At 47.5% G+C, this 20,000-nt stretch overlaps 2 protein-coding genes across 4 annotated transcripts in view; one reads left to right on the top strand and one right to left on the bottom strand.

Annotated features, from left to right (window-relative positions):
* Window positions 1–974: 974 nt before the first annotated feature.
* On the top strand, window positions 975–8,328 carry si:ch211-137a8.4 (enolase-phosphatase E1). 2 transcript variants are annotated; one of them, XM_063204910.1, is made up of 3 exons: window positions 975–1,617; window positions 4,603–7,040; window positions 8,219–8,328. In XM_063204910.1, the coding sequence occupies exons 2-3, from the start codon at window positions 4,847–4,849 to the stop codon at window positions 8,239–8,241; spliced, it is 2,217 nt and encodes a 738-aa protein (XP_063060980.1). In that variant the 5' UTR covers window positions 975–1,617; window positions 4,603–4,846; the 3' UTR covers window positions 8,242–8,328. The 2 variants fall into 2 exon arrangements, with proteins under 2 accessions (XP_063060980.1, XP_063060979.1); XM_063204909.1 differs by having other exon boundaries at window positions 975–2,008.
* Window positions 8,329–11,216: 2,888 nt separating this feature from the next.
* zgc:162698 (Transmembrane protein 87A-like) overlaps window positions 11,217–20,000 on the bottom strand; it is a 44,267-nt gene continuing 35,483 nt past the window's right edge. For both annotated transcript variants that reach the window (XM_063204906.1, XM_063204907.1), the window contains exons 20-21: window positions 13,534–13,564; window positions 11,217–11,943 (exon numbers count right to left, since the gene is read on the bottom strand). In XM_063204906.1, coding sequence (XP_063060976.1) covers window positions 11,902–11,943; window positions 13,534–13,564 — 73 coding nt within the window. In that variant the 3' untranslated portion in view covers window positions 11,217–11,901. The remainder of the gene's footprint in view (window positions 11,944–13,533; window positions 13,565–20,000) is intronic.

Genomic DNA, 20,000 nt, shown 5'->3' with positions numbered 1-20,000 from the left:
GTTCCGTTCGCATTGACCTCTCCTAGGGAGGTTGCCTTTGCCTTGCCTTGCCGTGCCTTGCCTGCCTGTGTAGGGTACTTAGGAGTGTTTGGGTGGGAAACTGTGTTAATGACAATGGCGGCTCCGTGGTGCTGGGTGAGCTGAGTCGAGTCGCCCCATCCAACCCCACTCCACCCCATCCAACCCTGCTGCCCTATAACCCGTCTGCAAGCCCCCCCTCCCCCCATCCCCTTTCAACCCTCCTCCTCCTCGTCCACACCCACCCTCTGAAATGCGCCGAGTCAGAATGTCTGGGTTACCTGTGGCTAAACCCCTCCTCCGACCCATCCACCAAACACTGTACTCAAACACATACACACACACAAAGGGGGAGGGGAGACTATGTGTGTGTGTGTGTGTGTGTGTGTGTGTGTGTGTGTGTGTGTGTGTGTGTGTGTGTGTGTGTGTGTGTGTGTGTGTGTGTGTGTGTGTGTGTGTGTGTGTGTGTGTATACGCATCACATTATATAACCACTATGATATGATGCTGTATGTCGACGTTTTGAATCTGTGTCATTGTCAATGTATTTATGAGGTGCCTCATTTTATCTGTGCGATTCACCATCGTCTGCACACGCATGCACGCACACACACATACACACACACTCATTTATACGGACACACACACGGAGAAAAAAAAACACTGACACACAAAGCTCTTACACATCCCATACAAAAAACCCTTAATTAAAACACCATAATGAGGTTGATGTAACAGTGGCTTGTGAAACACACACACCCTTATCATGGCCACTTGCGCCCTCAACCAGAAGCTGTGTCGGCTGGCACACAAGAGAGATGCACCCACAGATGCCATGAAAAAAGCAGTGAGAGAGCGAGACAGAGAGAGAGACTAATGAAATATTAATCATGCAGTACTGCTTTTTACAGTCCAGTGCACATTTTTACTCTGTCCAGGGGGCAAATTTTGCCCGATATTTAAAACAGAGACAGAGAGAAAGAGCGAGAGAGAAAGAGAGGGATGCAGACTCCTATGTTGGCATCTTTGGCATTGCACTTTGTCTCTGTGCTCTGCTTACACCTACTACCTTTCAGTCACTCACACACGTCTTTCTCTTGCCTCCGCTCTCTCTCTGCCTCTCTCTCTATTGGCCCCCGGGGGCCACTGGTTAAATGTCTGTGATTCTTCTCTTCACGCTTCCCTATCTTTTCTCTGAGCTTCCATTGTTGGCTAAACCACATGGCAGGTCGAAGAATGGGCATGAACTGTTTCCTGACCCTGATTCACATGGGGGCCACAGTCAGAAGGGGGTGACTGACTTGCTCGCTGTTGTTTTTCTCTTCTTGGAGGGAATTTTTCTCCTCTTTAGTTTCGATTTTGGCGGATCAATCACGTCCTGTCCTTATTCGTTTGTCTCCAAATGACAGTGGAATGAAGCCGACGCAGAAAACCATAATTAGCCTATTGCCCAACTCCACAGAGACCGTTTGACCCAGTCTCCAATGTGTGACTGCAAAAAAACGACAATATTCATCTGAAAACGACGTGGACACTTGAGAGAGTCTGTCAGTTCTGTGGAGGATGTTCCAGTTGCGTAAACCAGGGAATGGCGCAACTGTAAGTCTTTAATTGCAATCATAAATGCTGTGCGCAAATCACATGCGAGTGGCTATTTTCTCCGGGGGAATATTATCTGAACGACACCATGTCGACCCTGTACAGTAACCCTCTTAGAGAGGGGGGCGGGTGGGCTCGCGGGTGGGGGTGGTCTTCATGGTTGCTAAGGGCAACGGGGTGAGATAGATGGTGTGTATTTGCGGAGCCGCAGCTGCGCGTGTGCTAATACCACGGCGACCCTCGCGTACCCGCGCGATTCACCACACTGGGGTTGGCTCGGCGGAAGCATGAGGATGCGAGCGGGGATTTAGTTTCGGTGTCTTTTCTCGTCTGGAGCAGATTATTACCTTTCTCTACACACGCAGGGACGGATTTAGCCACACGAAGCAAGGTTTGGACCAACCTTACTTTATTTATCGCTGTTTTTGTGATTTTTGGTGATAAAAGCTTGTGAGGATATTTTGATTCATGTGAGCGCTCATTCATTTGAATCTGGTTGCACGAGATTACATGATGGCTTGTTGTAGTTGTGGAGACGTAGGCTATGTGTGGAGTCGGCTACAGAGGAGGATAACGTTTAACATGCCGTCTTTTCTTCGGTAGTTATCCAACCTAGCGTATTATTTGGAGGCAATGGGTTTTAGTGCAGTTGGAACAATAGACAGCCCGTCAAATAGTAAGCTTAAGGGGTCTTTGCATTAAATTCCGTATTGATCTGACGTTGTTAGTAAAACGGTTTCATTTTATTATTTTTTAACTGTTGTAGAACCATTTCAGTTTTGTGCACCATGTGTGGAAACAGAAGGCGTTGTTGCTTTGTTGCACAGACCATTGCCTGAGGAGAGACGACGAGTTGTTTCATTCAATCAACTTCCACACTATGTCCGCCAGACTGCCCCTTCACACATTGTAATTTTACACTCATCCAAGTGTGAATGGAGGGGGACAGGGCTAGTCTCGACGAATCTCCAAATTTTGAAATTGCGCACTGTGTGTGTTTATTTTGCGCTTTTTGGAGAGCAGTATCGACGCTTGTTTTGGTAGAGGATTCGAGAATGTTATTAGTGAGCAGCATGGTTTTGGCACAATAGATGGTGAATGCCTGGTGCTGTGGAGAGAGGCGCTCGAAGTGTTTATTTCTCATTGGTTGCGCCTTTTATGTCTTATTTTAAATCGCGGCATTTTGGATAGTCTAAATTATTTATCAATACATATTTGGGATTGAATAACAGATGTAGTTTTCAAAATTGAGAAAATACATTGTTTTGAATCAGCGCAGTTTGTGACGTTCATTCACAGTTGACCGACCAGCCATTGTTTAAAATATTGTCGGGGCGCAACAAAAACAGCGGACGTGTCCCGTAGACCTACTAAATAGTGTGAAGGAGGTTAAACAACGTTGGTCCATATTATGGCAATTACCAATGAGCGAAGTAGAAGAATCTTGCTCAGTAACGATAATAACAATGGTAGACACTTATCCAAAATGGGGGGTGGGGGTTGAGTGTCATTAGCATTGCAAATGAGTTTTTGAAAACCACAGGCACCTGCTGTTCTGGACCATTTGCATCGGCTATTTCTCTGCCCCTTTTCTTTACAATTATGGTCTTTTTTCTGCGGTGTTGAGATTTTTAGCACAGTTAGGCTCAATCGAGAAACATTCCCCGTGTATCTCCCGCTCTCTGTGGTCTTAGCATAACAAAGGAGCGAGTAGGGGTTTGTCAATGAGAAAGAGGGGGATAAAACCGCCAAGTGTCGATTGTCCTTGTGTCAGTCAGACGTCCGAGTGTGGCTTTGGTGACGCCACCACCAACCACTCGTTAAAGGCTCTAGACTCAATCACAACAGCTCATGGAATAAACATACTTGCATCCAGTCGCCTAACGTCTTCATGTCTGCCTCATATATATGAACAAGAACATAATTTGGCAGTGGCCTACATAGCAGACGCTATGGCTGTCTCCATTGACGTGCGCGGCGCGCGGCTATCACGAGGGCGCCTTTATTAATCTCGTGCAGCCTACTCCATCCATACAGTTGGGCAGCACCATGATGAATATTCATCAAGTGTTTCAAATGAAGCGCTTTAGATATTTGAAATTCTTGAATGTGAGATGTAAAGAAAGATAAGGTTTTAAACAAAAAATGTCTATATTTAAGCGCGTGGTTGAAGATTAGAGGGGGGAAAAACAGCTCCTCACAAAAGGAGCCTCTGTCGGCTGCAAAACAAGGTCAGTGTTCAGAGGAAGATAAGAGTTGAGTCAGGGTGAAAAACGAATTAATGGTTCCTTTCATTCTCAGACACGGCTGGCCGAGCTTGTTTTTCATGTATGGAATCGCAGGCTCTGGAATTCATCCCTCACATCCATGGGCATTTTTTTTAAAGGACTAATTCAGAGGATGCAAATGGCCCACCATTTCATTAACACTCCATATCTTGGCTTGAGATTTACAACATTTACCGTTAATTTGTCTAAATCTGTGACCAGACTCATCAAGCAAAACAGCACAGATGTTTGCACCCTCACTGTCCTTGTCAACAGACGACGTGCCCATGTGTTTTGCTCAAATGCCCAGTGGAGGCTACAAAGGTTGCTTGCCACAAAGGGATAACCTTTTCAAAAACCGTGCAGATTGCAAAACAAAATGACTGATCCACTTATCTGCACAGTCAAGCGCTAGGTGACAGGAGTCAAGACCTCCATAGCAACATGAGATTATCTAGAGCATGCTTCGTGTTTATGCCAAGGAGACCCTTGGGGCAGACTGCTCCATTCGTTAGTGTTGACATTACACTTGTGAGATGGTATTGCTTTGTCATAAAACATGGGTTTCTGATTTCAGCATGTGGATAGTTCCGAGAAGACTGTATTGCTTCCTGACGCTGATTGTGTGTGTTCAGAGAAGAGATTGTGTATTGTTTCCAGTCACTGATTGTGTGCATCTCCCCTCACTCCCCACCTTGTTCACTCTCCTTCTCTCCAGGTTTGTGGCGCATGCGGTCATCACAGAATATGATGCACAGGACCCCGTCCCCAAAGGGAAATTGGACCAGAGCACTGCCAGATGTACTGACAAGTGCTCAATGAACTCACACCGTGGGAGCAGAAGGAAATATATATTTTTGATACCTTGACAAGGACAATAAAGAGAGGCAGGGCCAAACTGTGACTGCACATTTATATTTTTATTTTTTTCATTTTTGGCCTCCCCCTGTTGAAAAACCAACATGGCGGCCACAGAGGCTTGTGCTGCCCCAGTGCCAGCAGAGAGCACAGACACCACTACTACTAAAGCGGAGGATGTGAAGCCCACCAACGCTGAACCCGCCAATGCAGAACAACCGGCGCCGGCAGCAGCCCCAGCAGAGGCACCGGCCAAACAGGCAGACGAGACGAAAGAGACGACGGCAGCAAACGACGCCCCCCAGAGCACAGAGCCGCAGCCAGCAGCAGAGCAGCCCGCAGCCGACGGCAAAGCCAACAAGCCGGCCTCGGAAAACATCCTGGGCTCCTTCCTGAACAAAAGCGGCCTGGGCAAGCTGATGGGAGGCGGAAAGAAGAAGAAAGAGCCCAGCGCAGGTGCAGAGGACGGCGCTCCCGCCAATGCCGGAGCTGACGCAGACAAGGACAAGAGCCAAGCGGACGAAGGCAACAAGGAGCAGCCGGCCGCCGACGGCAACGAGGCCGACGGCGAGGGGGCCGAGGACCCGGCCATCGAGAAGGCGCCAGAGAACGACGAGGCAGCCGCCTCCGGGAAGGACGCCAAGCAGGCAAAGCAGGGCGAGAAGTCCAGCGTGAGGGACCTCATCCGCAAGCCAGTCGCCCGCATTTTCTCACACAGGAGCACAGAGAAGAAAGAAGGCGGAGAGAGCAAGAAGGGCGGCAAGGTGGTCAGGACCAGGTCCCTGGACAGGCTGGAGGACGCAGACGCCAGCACCGTCACGACAGAGATGGCGGAAGATGTTCAGGAGGCGGCGGAGGAGTCCGACAAGTCCGTCGGTGGCGCCTCAGCGCACACCACGAAACACATGAAACGCTGGCACTCCTTCAAGAAGATGATGGCCCAGAAGACGCACAAGAAAAGCACAGACGACGCCAAGGATGAGGAAGGCGCAGACGGAGCCGGGGACACTTCCACGCTCGACTCAACGTCAAAATCAGAACACTCCGGCCAGAAGAGGTGGAAGCTGAAGAGGTCGTGGACGTTCCAGGGCCTGAAGAGGGACATATCAGTCACAGGCTTCCACAAGTCCAAGGAGGGCGAGAAGGAGGGCGCAGAGAAAACAGACGAGGCTGCAGAGAGCGCGGAGAACGACGAGGGTGCCGCCGCGGCGGCCAGCACAGACGAGGCTGCCGCCAAGGCCGCAGAAGATGGAGAGGGACAGGACAAGAGCGAAGCAGCGGAGGGTGGCGAGGAAGACAAGGCAGCTGCGGCCGAAAAACGCGGCAAATCAGTGGACCAGCACGCCAACGAGATCTGGACCTCCTTCAAGAAGCGCGTCACCCCCAAGTCCAAAAAGTCGACGGATGCCAGCGCCACGCCAGAGGAAGGTGCTGCAGCTGAGGGTGCGGCAGCAGCAGCAGCAGCGGCGGCGCCGACGGGCGAGCAGGGCGAACAGACAGAGGAGCAGGCATCTAAAGACAAAGACGGCAAGTCGGCCAAGGCAAAGCGCACACACTTCAACCGCGCCGTGTCACTAAAGAACTTCATCATGCGCAAGGGCGGCAAGGGCACCAGCGTGGAGGGTGAGGCCAAGGAGGAGGGCGCAGAGGGCCAGGAGGGCACCACCAGCGAAGAGGCGGAGGCCCCCAAAGATGAGGGCGCCGCCGCCGAGACAACCACAGCCGCCGCGGCGACGACAGATGCCCCTGCGACCGAAGCCAAGAAAGAGGAGCCGGCTGCAGCCGCCGCCGCTGCTCCCGCCGCCGACAAGAAAGTGGATGAGAAGAAGGCCGACGAGAAGAAGCCAGATGAGAAGAAGGCAGATGAGAAAAAGGCTGATGAGAAGAAGGCCGAGACCAAGGCAGCTGATGCCGACAAGAAGAAGTCAGAGCCGGCCACAGCGGCTGCTCCCAAGCAGCCAGAGAAGGAGAAGGAGAAGGAGAAAGAAAAGGAGAAGGAGAAGAAGGAGGCGCCGGTGGAGTCTCCGCGCCCGGCCGACACGGCCACCACGGGAGAGGAGCCCGCGGCCGAGGCCAAGACCAGCCGGGAGAACGGATGCCCGGACGGCACGGCGCACAATCACGAGGCGGCGCAGGACGGCGAGGCCAACGCCGACGCCAACGAGAGCCTCAACTGCAAGGAGGAGGAGGCGGCCGTCATCGACGACGGGGTGACGGGCGACGGCAAGGCCAAGGACGGCAAGATCCTCAGCCCGGACGGCAAGTGCGGCGGCAAGGGAAACGCAAATGCCCAAAGCGGTGAGTCTGAGTGTGGGCCTAGCCAACACGGTCACAAGGGTCGGGGTGGTAATGGTGGCAACGCGGCAGTACTAGAGGCCGCTAGAGGCCAGTTTGAGGGGTTAGAGAGGGGTGGGAAGGGAGGGGAAGAGGAGGAGGGGGAGGAGGAGGGAGGGACTCCTCAAAATGGAGGATCCCTGGTGGGGTCAGGAGGGGAAGAAGCCAGAGATGCTGAGAGATGTGACCAAGAGGAGGAGGAGGTGAAGAAGATGTTTTTTGAGGCTGCGTCCTCCATCGTGCGTTCGGCAATGTGCGCCGCCGCCGAACAGTTAGAGAAAGAAATGGACTACCTGGACACTAGTATGAAATGCTCCCGCCTGGCCAGCAATTACCCAGATATTGATGTCCGCTTCTACCACTAAGCATGTACTTAACAGCCACCACCCTCTTATCCTTAGCCGTTTTTTTTTTGTGGGTGCTTAATAGCTAGTATGGCCTTCCTCTATTTGAGGACAGGACAGTAGTTAGACCTTTATTTTTTTAATTTATTTTTTAAAAGCTAGATAACAGCCATTCCTTGTACCACTGTTTGAAAAAAAGCCATAAGTATTGCATTGATACCACTGCTTTCTCCCCCAAAGTTCCCTTTAAACTTGATGCTTATACTATATATGTTTTGAGAATGCAACCTCTAACATATGAGTGCAATGGTCCTTTCTGATTGCTCACTAACGGTTGTCTACCCATTCTCCCAGGTCATAAAAGGTAAATTCTGAAGTCCTCACCATTGATGTTTTCTAGATTACGAATTTGTCTTGTCGGTAGATCTCAAGAGCCCCTATTGTTAGCCCAAGCCCCCTGGTTCCATTGCACTGTGATTTGACCCCATTTCTTCCCTGTAGTCTTTGGATGGTCCCTCCTGCCATAGAATTCTGTCTCCCAGTTAGCTAGCTAGCTTCCCCAGACTTAGACAAAAGACTAGCTCAACAAAAGAGTTTACCGTCTGTCAACCCAATGTGTGTGACTGCGAGTGTGTGTGTGTGTGTGTGTGTGTGTGTGTGTCGTCCAACTAACTGTAGTTGACTAACCTTGTTGTTGTTGTTGCTTTTCAAAAATTACAAAAATAAAGACATTGCTGTTCTATTTTTTACAAAAATATGTTGTAATATTTTTTTTTCTCTTTTGTTATTGTTCACCAGAAAAAAAGGCGGGAAACGTGTGAAGCTACACACGGAGGATTAGCGCTGCATGGGATTCTGCGAGAAGCTTTGCCCCTCCCCCCACAACCCCCCCTTCCTTCGTCCTCCCCCCACCGGTCCTCACACACCCCCTCCCAACCAACCAACCAACCAGATTCAACCCAACCCAACCCCCACCCTGAACCCCCCTCTCTGCGCCCTCCCACCCCCCAAAAAATGGAGTAACCACTTGTTTGAGTCGCAGTTCACCATGGTGAGAGAGAGAGGGGCTATTCCATATAGCTGATTCTAAATTTACTCTGAAAGCAATAATACTCCTTATCATTGGCCAGCCCAGCTCTGCCCATCATGTCATCATGTAAATGTTTTTGCTTGTCCTCTAGTAAGATTTTATATTGTCAATAAAAAAGAAAAAAGAAAAATGGAAAAAAACTGAAAACATTCCTCTCAAAGTGTGAATCACAATGATCTCTATGCCAAGACCAGAAAGACTGTTAGTTTTATATTGACTACTATTTTGTTTGTAGTTCCCCCCCATAATTAGATATTTCACAAGCGGAACAGATGTTTGAAAAGAAAAGGAAAAAAAAGAACAAAAATGCGGTGGAGAAAGAAAGCCCCAATAATTGTGGATTCACTGAGGAATGACCCGAAAATCTCTGTGTTTCTGTTTTTAGACTGTTACCTTGTGTACATGAATAAATCTCCATGAAATACTACGCCAAGTCTTTTTGCGCTTTTATTGCAGTTTTACTTTACGGTCGTGACAAGCGATTGGCAGGGCAGTCTGAACAGGCCAAAAAGATCTGTATTTAAGTGCTTCAGCAGACTTTGGCTTGATTTATTACCCGTCGATCTAACTCTACTGTTGTAATACAAAATGGGGCTCAAGTGCAGATTCATGGCTTACAGAAATAGTCAGATATCCACGATGAACATGGGGTTATCTGAGCCCCACTCCCCAAATGTGTTCTTTCTTTCTCGATTGGGAGTACATGATTTTGATCAGATCATTCAAGTCACAAGTGTCTCTGGCTACCGCAAGGGAGCCCTCCGCACAGTGGGATGATTTAAGCCCTGAACACACACACAGTTGTGTTTCTGCTGTCATCTGGAAGTGTCTGGGTCTATGTCTGTGTCTGCTGTTCTGCGGATGGACGTGGTGGTGGCGATGGTGATGGGGTGTGTGTGTGTGTGAGTGTTAATCAGACAAGGGGTGATTGAGGTCCAGCATATTACTCAGGCCCGCTCTCTCTCTCCATCTCTCTCTCTCTCTCTCCATCTCTCTCTATCTCTCCATCTCTGTGTTGTGGCTGCCAAGTGGCGAGTTAAACGAGACCAATTCCCAGCGCTGTGCTTGACTGAGTCGAGTGCTCTGCTCATCTCATCTCCTCGCCGGTCCTTCCTCCCAAGGCCATCCCCAGTGCCATACCTCTCTCTCTCTCTCTCTCTCTCTCTCTCTCTCTCTCTCTCTCTCTCTCTCTCTCTCTCTCTCTCTCTCTCTCTCTCTGTTTACGCTAATTCGCCAGGATTATGTCCTTAGCACGGAAACTGCAGCTTAGGAGTCCCAGGCAGCTCCTGTTAAATGCTATTGACACAGCAACACTGCTCCTGGGGAGAGAGAAAGATAGATAGATAAAGATAGTGAGCTTTGCATGCCTGGCGAAAGAAAGATGAAGAAGAAGAATTTAAAAAAAAGCCATGACTAAAGAGAGAGAGAAAGCATGTGCACGAGCACTTTCTATTCCACACACTGGGCATAATTAATGGCAGGTCCTAATGAGAGGAGGCAGCTGGCAAAACGAGAAGTCCAAACAGCTCGATGTGGAATCGACAAAGAGTAGTGAATGAAGATACCCACCATGGGATACAGAGAGAGAGAGAGAGAGATAAGAGACACCTACCTCCTCTCTCCTCTAAACCAGTACAATAATCAGTGAGAGGGGGCATAATATAAAAGAGAGAGAGAGAGAGAGAGAGGACAGAGGTTGCAGGGTGCGGTGGGGGGAGTGAGAGAGGTCTTTGAAAGTGTCATTTTCTTAACCATGGGCAGTGTGTGTGTGTGCAGGGTAATTTTAGCTAAGGGCTTTGAGGGCTTCCCTGCTTAACAAATCCCCTTAATGATGACAACAAGCTTGGTTATCTAATACACACACACACACACACACAAGCATGCACACACACAAACTGTAAACAACACACACACACACACACACACACACACACACACACAAGCATGCACACACACAAACTGTAAACAACACACACACACACACACATACATCAGGACAGCGTGGGTGCTCTCTGCTCTACGCTGCTCACTCAGGTCCCCTCTCGAATATAAAAGGCCATGGAATGACATGCATAGATTAGATATGCCCCTTCCTGATCAAAACCTGTACGGTGTATCATACTAAATATGTTCCTGTGAAATTAGGGTGGAAAAAACTTAGCCGTTAACACTAGCAGTTAACGTTATGATTAAAATGTGATGCTGATGGGTAAAAAGAAGTTGCTCACTGCCAAGTGATTATTATATGATATATCACACTGTAGTCTGTTTGGGACTAGAATCCAATGTAAACACAGGGGCAGCCAAGGAGTTTGACTGTAGATCACATGGTTTCAGATTCAAACCCCACACCCTTACCAATCCCTTCCTCCCTTCATGGCTGAAGTGTCTTTGAGCAGGGCACGTAAGCCCATGTTACTCCAGGGTCTGTAACCAATATAGCCTTTAATATCGGTAAAGTCATAATGTAGCGTAATAAGACATCCATCAACCCTTCACTGAACTCAAAGTACTGTATGTGACACTCAAGACTTTGACCTTGCAAATGACCTTTGGGTCAGCAGTGGGTGCCATAGGTCACACATCTCACACCCATGACCTTGTGTTGAAGGTCAACCTTTTTCATGTCACCCTACAACCAGTTTTAATTTCATTTTTGGTTGGTTAGACAGGTGTAATAATAATAAACTGATCACAATCACATCAGTTACAGCCAACCGTGATGTTGTTTTTTATTGACTTCATATATGTAAACAACAGTCAAAAGGCATGGTACAGTCCGTAACAAAATTATTATTATTAAAAGAACAGAGCCGTTTCCAGTGAAAAAATAAATACAAACAAAGCCATAAGAAGGAAATAAAAAGTCCCTCACATCATCAGTAAGCCACACTGCCTTCTGTCAGTCGTATGTACATAAGACGCTTATGAAACTTGTACTCTGGGGGTAAAAGAAACACACAGACAGACAGAAAGACAGGCAGGCAGACAGACACACACACACACAAACGGCATTCCCTACAATCTTCAACGTCAACACGCGTGTGCGCGCACGCGCACACACACACACACACACACACACACACACACACACACACACACACACACACACACACACACACACACAGGTGCACAAAAAAGCAAACATTCTTGTAGCATCGCCTGCCATCTCCCACAACAACGAAAACACACACACACGCACACACACACACACACACACACACACACACACACACACACACACACACACACACACACACACACACACACACACACACACACACACACACACACACACACACACACACAAACACGCACACAAGCACACATTCAAGCACACACACACACACACACCAGTATTTACATTACATAGTACAGTCAAGCCGCCACACTACTCCATTTTCGACATCTCGAATTTGGTTGCCACCGCCTCCTGCAACAACAAGAAGAAGACAAAGAAGAAGAAGAAAATAAGAGAGATGAACATTGAGGCACATCTGCACGTCGTCTTGATCATTATTGCACAGCTTACACAAGCAGCAGCAGCCACATATTACATTGTTACGTCACCGCATCTATCTACTATGTTTATGTGCTTAGTAAAGAACCTTTAATCTTTGTGTGAACTGACCCACTACTACAACACCGTGGCAATAACAACAAAGAGGGAGGCAAAGCCAGTGGGACTTTACAATCCAATATAGCTGACAAGGAGGACCAACGCTACAGTACCAGTGAGACCACTGCAGCCCATATATACATAACAGGACCGTTCCTATGCCAACCCTATGATTAGACTAGATTAATATTATGTAAATCTTTACACTGGACCTTGTGTGTGAACCACAACAGCATACATCCTCAGCAGTGGGAGCAGCATCAGTAATCATGAGGATATCAATGATAGTATCTGTATTGTATAACATTTATTTTATATTGTGTTATATGCCAATGTGCAGTGTTAGCTGCTGGCTAATCAGCATGGAACAGCTTGGAAGGTGCTAGCGACCACGCGGAGAGGGATAGAGAGAGAGAGACGGAAGGGGGGGGGGTGGCGGATGGGTATCTGCGAGATGTGAGCTCATCTCGATCCAAACAAAAGCCCCCACCACACCCCCCACACCCCTCTGCGCGCCTATTGTTCAAGACGGCAGCAAAACAAGCCAGCGAGAGAGCGGGAAGGGGAGGGAAGGGGGGAGTGGGAGGAGGGGGAGGGATGTGTGTGCGTGTGTGTGTGTGTGTGTGTGTGTTGAGGGGAGTGGAGTGGGGGAGGGGGTAGGGTGGGGGGGGGGGGGGGGGGGGTGAGAGACGGGGGGATAAACAGTGTGACGTGACTGGCTGGCTCTGTCTCTGGCTTGGACTACATCCAGTGCTCGACAACTGGTGCCATCTGGTGGATGCAACTGGAACTAACACAGAGAGACACTGGAGAGAAGCACCTAGGCTGCCAACTGCCTCATTCTTCCCTGGTTTCTGCCAGTCTCTCCTGGGAGAGGAGGAGTATTTTATTATTCATCTGTTTTGAGTCTAATCTGTGACATAGCAGTATTTCTGACCCAGCTCCTGACCACTCCCAGTATTGTCCTTTGTACATACATACAGTCCATGACGTTCTGCCGCCATAGTCAACCTCTATGCCCAAAACATGACCAATCAATAACCATGATTTAAAATCAACACTTGTCTCTTGCTGCCACCATGATTATCTACCGGATTTTGCTACTCAAACATTGACAACCTAATCCTGGGTAGGCCTACTAACTTGCACAAAACTTTATAGTTTATCCACTATTTATATATTACTGTGCTCTATCTGTTTTACATTACTTGCATACAGCTGTACTCTGTATTGACCCCACAGCCCACACTCTGTGCCTGCTTCAATGTCCTCTTTGTATGTTGCTTTGGTTAAAAGCGTCTGCTAAATGTAATGTAATGTAATGTAATGTAATGTAATGTAATGTAATGTAATGCAATGTAATGTAATGTAAGGACAAGGAGAAAAGGGGGGATTGAGACTTACCTCATCAGAATCCAGCAGAGGAGGTAGTGCACTGTAAAGAAGAGAAGAGGAGAGAGAGAGAGGGTAAGGTTAGACCAGCGCTGTCAAACTCATTTGCAAATGTAACTGCAAAATATCGCACAGGTTTTGCTTTCATATCGGAACAATATTGCTAGTCAATCAACTTGAGGTGGACGGCAATAGTATTAGGAGCATTGACTGTAAATGGCAAGCAAAAAGGCAAATTCATTCTGTTGAAAACTTGAAGTCTCCTTCCTCCAGACAGCTGCAGCACCTTGGTAATGGGCTGGATATCTACTTCTTTATGTATATTTTTCTGTTTAGACTGAAAGTGATTCCAGATGAGATATAGCAGTACAAGCAAACAAGATGTCTGATTTCACCCAACCTTTTCAGACACTGCTGTGCTATTTACTGTGCTATTTACTGTTGATTTATTACCGTCATTGCAACTGTGCAGAAGGCTGCCGTGTGGAGAGCTGAACTCCTTAACCAGTTGCACCATGACTGCCCTCGTTACCAGAAGGTTACTCACACGCCCAAACTGGATGCTATAGCATCTGCATGTAGATTCTACAAGGAGCAGTTGAACCACTGATCAACATGGAGCAGCTCTGGCTACCAAAATCTTACTCCCACACCCCAACTGCATGGTTTAACATCTGCATCTACACTGTAGCTTATACAGGGAACATCCCTGGCTACCAAAATGTTACACACCCCAACTGCCTGGTATAGCATCTCCATCTATACTGTGGCTACCAAAAGGTTACCTATCCCCCCACAACTGCACACTAGAGCATGACACAGTGGATTTTCACTCCCGTCCCATCCCGGTCCAAGAAAAAAATCCCATCCCGTCCCATCCCGGATTGGAGTAAAAGAACAAATCCCATCCCGTCCACTCCTGAAAAGAATGTTTCCCAATCCTGCCCATTCCCACTCAAAATCAATCCCACTCCTGTTTCATAGGCTTTTTTAATGAAAAAATAAGCGAGCATTCCCGCTCTCATTCATTTTTATTCCCGCTCCTGCCCGCTCCCATTCATCTTTATTCCCGCTCCTGCCTGCTCCTGTTGTGTTCATCTTTAAAATTTTGACTCCCATCCCGCGGGAATCCCGCAGGACCCGCGGGACCCACGGGAATTCCTGGAAAATGTCATCCTCTACTGCACACTATAGCATCTGCACGTGCAGGGAACCGTAGCTACTCCTTAACCATTGCATCATGGCGGGCCTCACTACCCACTCACTACACACCACACTGATGACGCATTTCAAACTAGGAACACTGATGATGGGCTAGACCCGAAACGTTTGTCCCTTGTCTGACGGTTTTATTTACTTTATTCAGCGTTTACAGTTTTTGATTTTTCATTCAGCTCTTGTGTGCGACTCCTTTCTTCCTTTTGGCCTCACTACCAAAAGGTTACTGGCATCTGGCAACCAAAAGGTTACTCCAGCCCCACACTCCAACTGCATTGCATAACCACTGATCAGCATGGACTGGCTAGTCCTGATAACTAAAAGGTTACTCACACAACCCAACTGCATGGTATAATATCTGTATCTACACTGTTAGCTTCTCCTGGGACCAGCCCTGGCTACCAAAAGGTTACTCACACACCCCAACTGCATACTATAGCATCTACACTGTAGATTAGTGTTTCTCAACGGGGGACAGTACAGCCCCCCCCAGGAGGCGTTGGGGAGCCCTAGGGAGGTGTTGAGAAGGATACAGTTGAGAGGGGGCGGTGCTTAGCCGTTATTAGGGGCATTACGGTAAACCATTTACATTTTTTAATAGTAAGGGGGCGTTGGCAGGCTTATGATGAAGTCAAGGGGGGCGTAGGGAGGCTTAGGATGAGGTCCAGGGGGTGTTTGTTCGAAAAAGGTTGAGAAGCACTGCTGTAGTAGCTTCTCCAGGGAGCAGGCCTGGCTACCAAAAGGTTACTTCCCCAGGTCCCACCTCAGATGCCCTTTTCAGTTCACGCCTCGACCCTTTCAAGACGCTTCACCTGTGCACCTCTGCAGCCTCTCAACAAGTGGCCATGGTGTGTGTGTGTGTGTGTGTGTGTGTGTGTGTGTGTGTGTGTGTGTGTGTGTGTGTGTGTGTGTGTGTGTGTGTGTGTGTGTGTGTGTGTAAAATTGTGAGTGTATGAGTGTGTGTAGAATCTTTGCAGGAATGCACGCATTAATGTGTGTCTGTGTACATGAATGTGTGTGTGTGCATAAAATATTGTGTGAGCATATAAAACAGTGTGTGTGTGTGTGTGTGTGTGTGTGTGTGTGTGTGTGTGTGTGTGTGTGTGTGTGTGTGTGTGTGTGTGTGTGTGTGTGTGTGTGTGTGTATTGTATTAAGTTCAGGAGGACAAGATGGAGGTCCTCCACTACCAAAAGCCGCAGTGCAGTGCAGTGCAGTACAGAGCCTCGCCTTGGCACACTGCAACCATTTGCACCACCACAACGCCAATAATTACAACTGTTGATGGCTGCTGGCCGAAAACACACACACACACACAAAGCCATAAAGTGTGTGTATTTCTGTGTGTGTATGTGTGTAATAGACTCGGTCATTAAGTGTGTGTGGCTGCAGGCACGCACACACCCACACACAGCCATAAAGTGTGTGTGCAACAGACTCGGCCATTAAGTGTGTATGTGTAATGGTGGTGGTGGGCACTCACACACACACACCCATACACACACACACACACACACACCCACACACCCACACACACACACACACACACACACACACACACACACACACACACACACACACACACACACACACACACACACACTGCAGTCTACTTGTTTCTCTCCACATCATCACCACCTGGCAGCTCCTCTTCTCACACACACTTCTACAACTCCCACAGCTCCCCCAAAAAACATTTGCCACTGTCAAACCAAACATTATGTTTGTTTGTGTTGTGATTATTAGTCGTATGATTTTTTTCAAGTGTGCCCTTTCAAATGAGCATCACGTATCTATTTTTCTAGCTATTTATCAACATGACACAATGCCCATGCCTATACTCGCTTTTCTTAAGATGCATCTATTGTCTAATGCCAGACTAAAAACAGAAATCAAAGGAAGAAAACAAAACTTAAGTGTGTTTGCAATTGGTTTGTTTGGGTTGTGTGCACTATAAAATGGCTATCTGCTGTGGGGGTATGGCTATTGGTAAACTAGACTATGTTTACATGTTTTCCTTGTTCAGCATATACTGTATGTTTCCTGTGTGTTCTCTCTGTGGTACCTAGTCTTGTCTAATTTTTGTTTGTCTATTTAAATCACACCTTCTCGGGTCCAAGCAAAATATTTCTCCTGTAGAGACAATAAAGGCGAATCTAATATAGATTACGTAATGTTTATCAATGTGCAGCCATGTTGGTCTGGTGAGGATAGGAATGCGGTCAGCACACACACACACACACATACACACACACACACACACACACACACACACACACACACACACACACACACACACACACACACACACACACACACACACACACACACACACACACACACACACACACAGGTGGAGGTGAGCACTGCCTCTGTAAGACTGTCATCGTATTGTCAAACTGGTTTTAATGAGGGGGAATCCAGGCCTATTGCCACCAGCACTGACCCACTTGACACCTGACGCCTGTGTGTGTGTGTGTGTGTGTGTGTGTGTGTGTGTGTGTGTGTGTGTGTGTGTGTGTGTGTGTGTGTGTGTGTGTGTGTGTGTGTGTGTGTGTGTGTGTGTGTGTGTGTGCCAGTGTGCTAAAGTCACCCATGGGACTGGATGACATATCCTTATGCCTTCCCAGGTTTCTTTCTAGCCTTGGGCCCTCTCTCTCTTTAGCCCTCTCTCTTTAGCCCTCTCTCTTTAGCCCTCTCTCTCTCTCTCTCTCTCTCTCTCTCTCTCTCTCTCTCTCTCTCTCTCTCTCTCTCTCTCTCTCTCTCTCTCTCTCTCTCTCTCTCTCTCTCTCTCTCTCTCTCTCTCTCTCTCTCTCTCTCTCTCTCTCTCTCTCTCTCAGAATGGGGCATATTCTCTGTACACCCCGCCTCTCACCCCACATCTTTCTATCGCTATAGGTAAGGTGTTCACTTTCCCTCTACTCAACATGATCTCAACAGAATTCTGTGAAAAGAACGCTGACCATTGTGACACAAAACCTGCTGCAGTTTCACAGATTTTGCCAAGATTCTGGGATAGGATCACAGAACATCTTTCCGTGCTTGGCCCACGCAAGTGCTTTCTCTTCTATGTATCTCCACAGCCCCCACGAGTTCCATGTTCCCACAGTCTTATGTTCCAGTTTGCGTTGTGCACTAATTTCATTTTTTTTCTTCTCATTTCTTGCTGACAGGTTAGGGGGTAGGGATTGTATTGGTCTGGGCACAGCTTGTACGGCTAGTATTCTTCCGTTTAGTATCAGAATTTGGTAGCATATCAATCAAGTGGAAAAGGTATTTCTCAAAAACATTTCTTTACTGATAGGTTAGGGTTAGGCATTGTTCTGGTCAAGGGATTTTTGTGGTCACAACTTAAATTGCTGTAGCCATTCAGAAACAGAATTTGGCATCAACAGACTGGAAAAGATAGGCTATTCCACCACTGGCCGGTCAGTTTTGTAATGATAAGACTAATGATAGGTCTTAACAAGTGCTGTGGGAATGGAGCAAGCACTTCTGTGACACCAACAAGGAATTTTGGATTTTTCTGTGAAATCAGGCTGCTCTAGACTAGAGAGGTAGAGAGAAAGAGAGGGAGACAGGGTAGGGAGGAAGGGGTGTGTGCTCTCGGTTTCTCCATTTGTCCTCTCCTCTTTCTGTTGTTGAGTCTGATCTCTATTTCCATCCATGACCTCCTTTCTTAGATATAATGTAATCTCTCTCATTGTATCACTTGGCACTGTCATCTCACTCTCAGATGAGGTGCCTTCTCCATTCATCTTTGCATACTCTATTCTCTAGAGCTATGCTTCTCTCAGCTGAGGTGTAATACTATTTCTTCAAGTAGGGTGTAATCTTTAATTCTCATTCTCTCTCTGTCTCTCTCTGTCTCTCTCTCGTAAGGCTCAGACATTCTCCCAACTACCACATTGATTGCATAGTAACTCAAGTCCAGCATATTCTCTCGTTCTTTCTCTCCATCTCTCTCTCCGTCCATCTCTTTCTCTAAGTCCCTCTTTCGTAGAGTATAATCTCCAGCCCTTTCTGCACTCCTTTACAAGATTGGTCTCATACCTACAATGACCTCATCACAAGCTCACCTCTGCCTTGACACCAGATTTAAATATAGTGTGTGTGTGTGTGTGTGTGTGTGTGTGTGTGTGTGTGTGTGTGTGTGTGTGTGTGTGTGTGTGTGTGTGTGTGTGTGTGTGTGTGTGTGTGTGTGTGTGTGTGTGTGTGTGTGTGTGTGTGTGTGTGTGTGTGTGTGTGTGTGTACGCGTGTGCGTCTGAGGAGGAGTTGTGTATGTTGCTCATTTGTTCGTTGTGCCTTGCCTTTCTGTTCTTTTGTTTGCTGTGTTTTTCAGTCTTCGGTCAATGAGCACAGTGAAGCAAATCTGTTGCAATTTGAACATGTAGGTTGCATCAATAAGGTACTGAAGCACAAATCTGAACGCGCCCACTGCGGGACGGAACAATTTATTTTCCATCCATGCAATTTTTACTGAGTTGCACAGGACTGTCTGGGTTCACCATTTTCAGTAGTAGTAGAATTGGTGGTAGTTGTAATCGTAGTAGTACACATAGTAGTAGCAACAGTAGCAGAAAGTCAAGGGCCCAGGGCCCCCCCGTATGGTGGGGGCCCCATTTTGACCTTTGCAGGCTGTATGGGGGGCCCTATCAGTGTTTTGCCCTGGGGGCCCTGTGCGCAATTGTTCCGCCACTGGTCACAGTAGTAGTAGTCGCATTAGTAGTAGTAGTAAATATACTACATTAATCCCATAGGATATGACGTCTCAGGCAGCATATACAAAAGTAGCATTGTTACTTAAGTGACTTTTGACTTTTGACGGACTTAACTGACACTTGACTCGGACTAAGTGGTTAGTTAACCTTCTAATGGATCTGTCTTTACATGTCATTGGGATCTCCTACACACCATTAGGAGGGTTTAGCTCTTACATTCGCTCAACTGTGTGCTACACTGCATGGCACAAGTGTCAACAGTAAATGTAGAATTAAAATTTTCCTTCCGTCCGTGTCTCAAATGGCTAAAGGTGGATTCACAGTTAGCGTAACTGGCGGTAACAAAGCTCTCACATGGTCTTGGAATGATCTGGCAATGTAGGCTACAACAAAAATCTATGTTTCATTGTGATAAGTCATAAGTCAGACGTTCAGTAGCCCTACAGCAGCCGTGTTTGGCTTTCTATTTTTATACATCTTTAGAACTCCCACTGCGAGTGCGACAGATTCTGCCGTTTCTCTCATGAACAGCAGAGGGCAC

This window comes from Engraulis encrasicolus, chromosome 8 (genome assembly GCF_034702125.1).
Source record: "Engraulis encrasicolus isolate BLACKSEA-1 chromosome 8, IST_EnEncr_1.0, whole genome shotgun sequence".
Classification (NCBI taxonomy): Eukaryota; Metazoa; Chordata; class Actinopteri; order Clupeiformes; family Engraulidae; genus Engraulis; species Engraulis encrasicolus.
Note: the sequence above shows the minus strand (reverse complement) of the source record. Positions and strands in the feature narration are given on the sequence as shown.

Bases quoted from the DNA above. Each gene is read 5' to 3' on its own strand.
- si:ch211-137a8.4 (XM_063204910.1), top strand. From the start codon at position 4,847: ATGGCGGCCACAGAGGCTTGTGCTGCCCCAGTGCCAGCAGAGAGCACA. The intron at 7,041-8,218 runs GTGAGTCTGAGT...ATTGTTCACCAG, and splicing joins AAACGCAAATGCCCAAAGCG to AAAAAAAGGCGGGAAACGTG.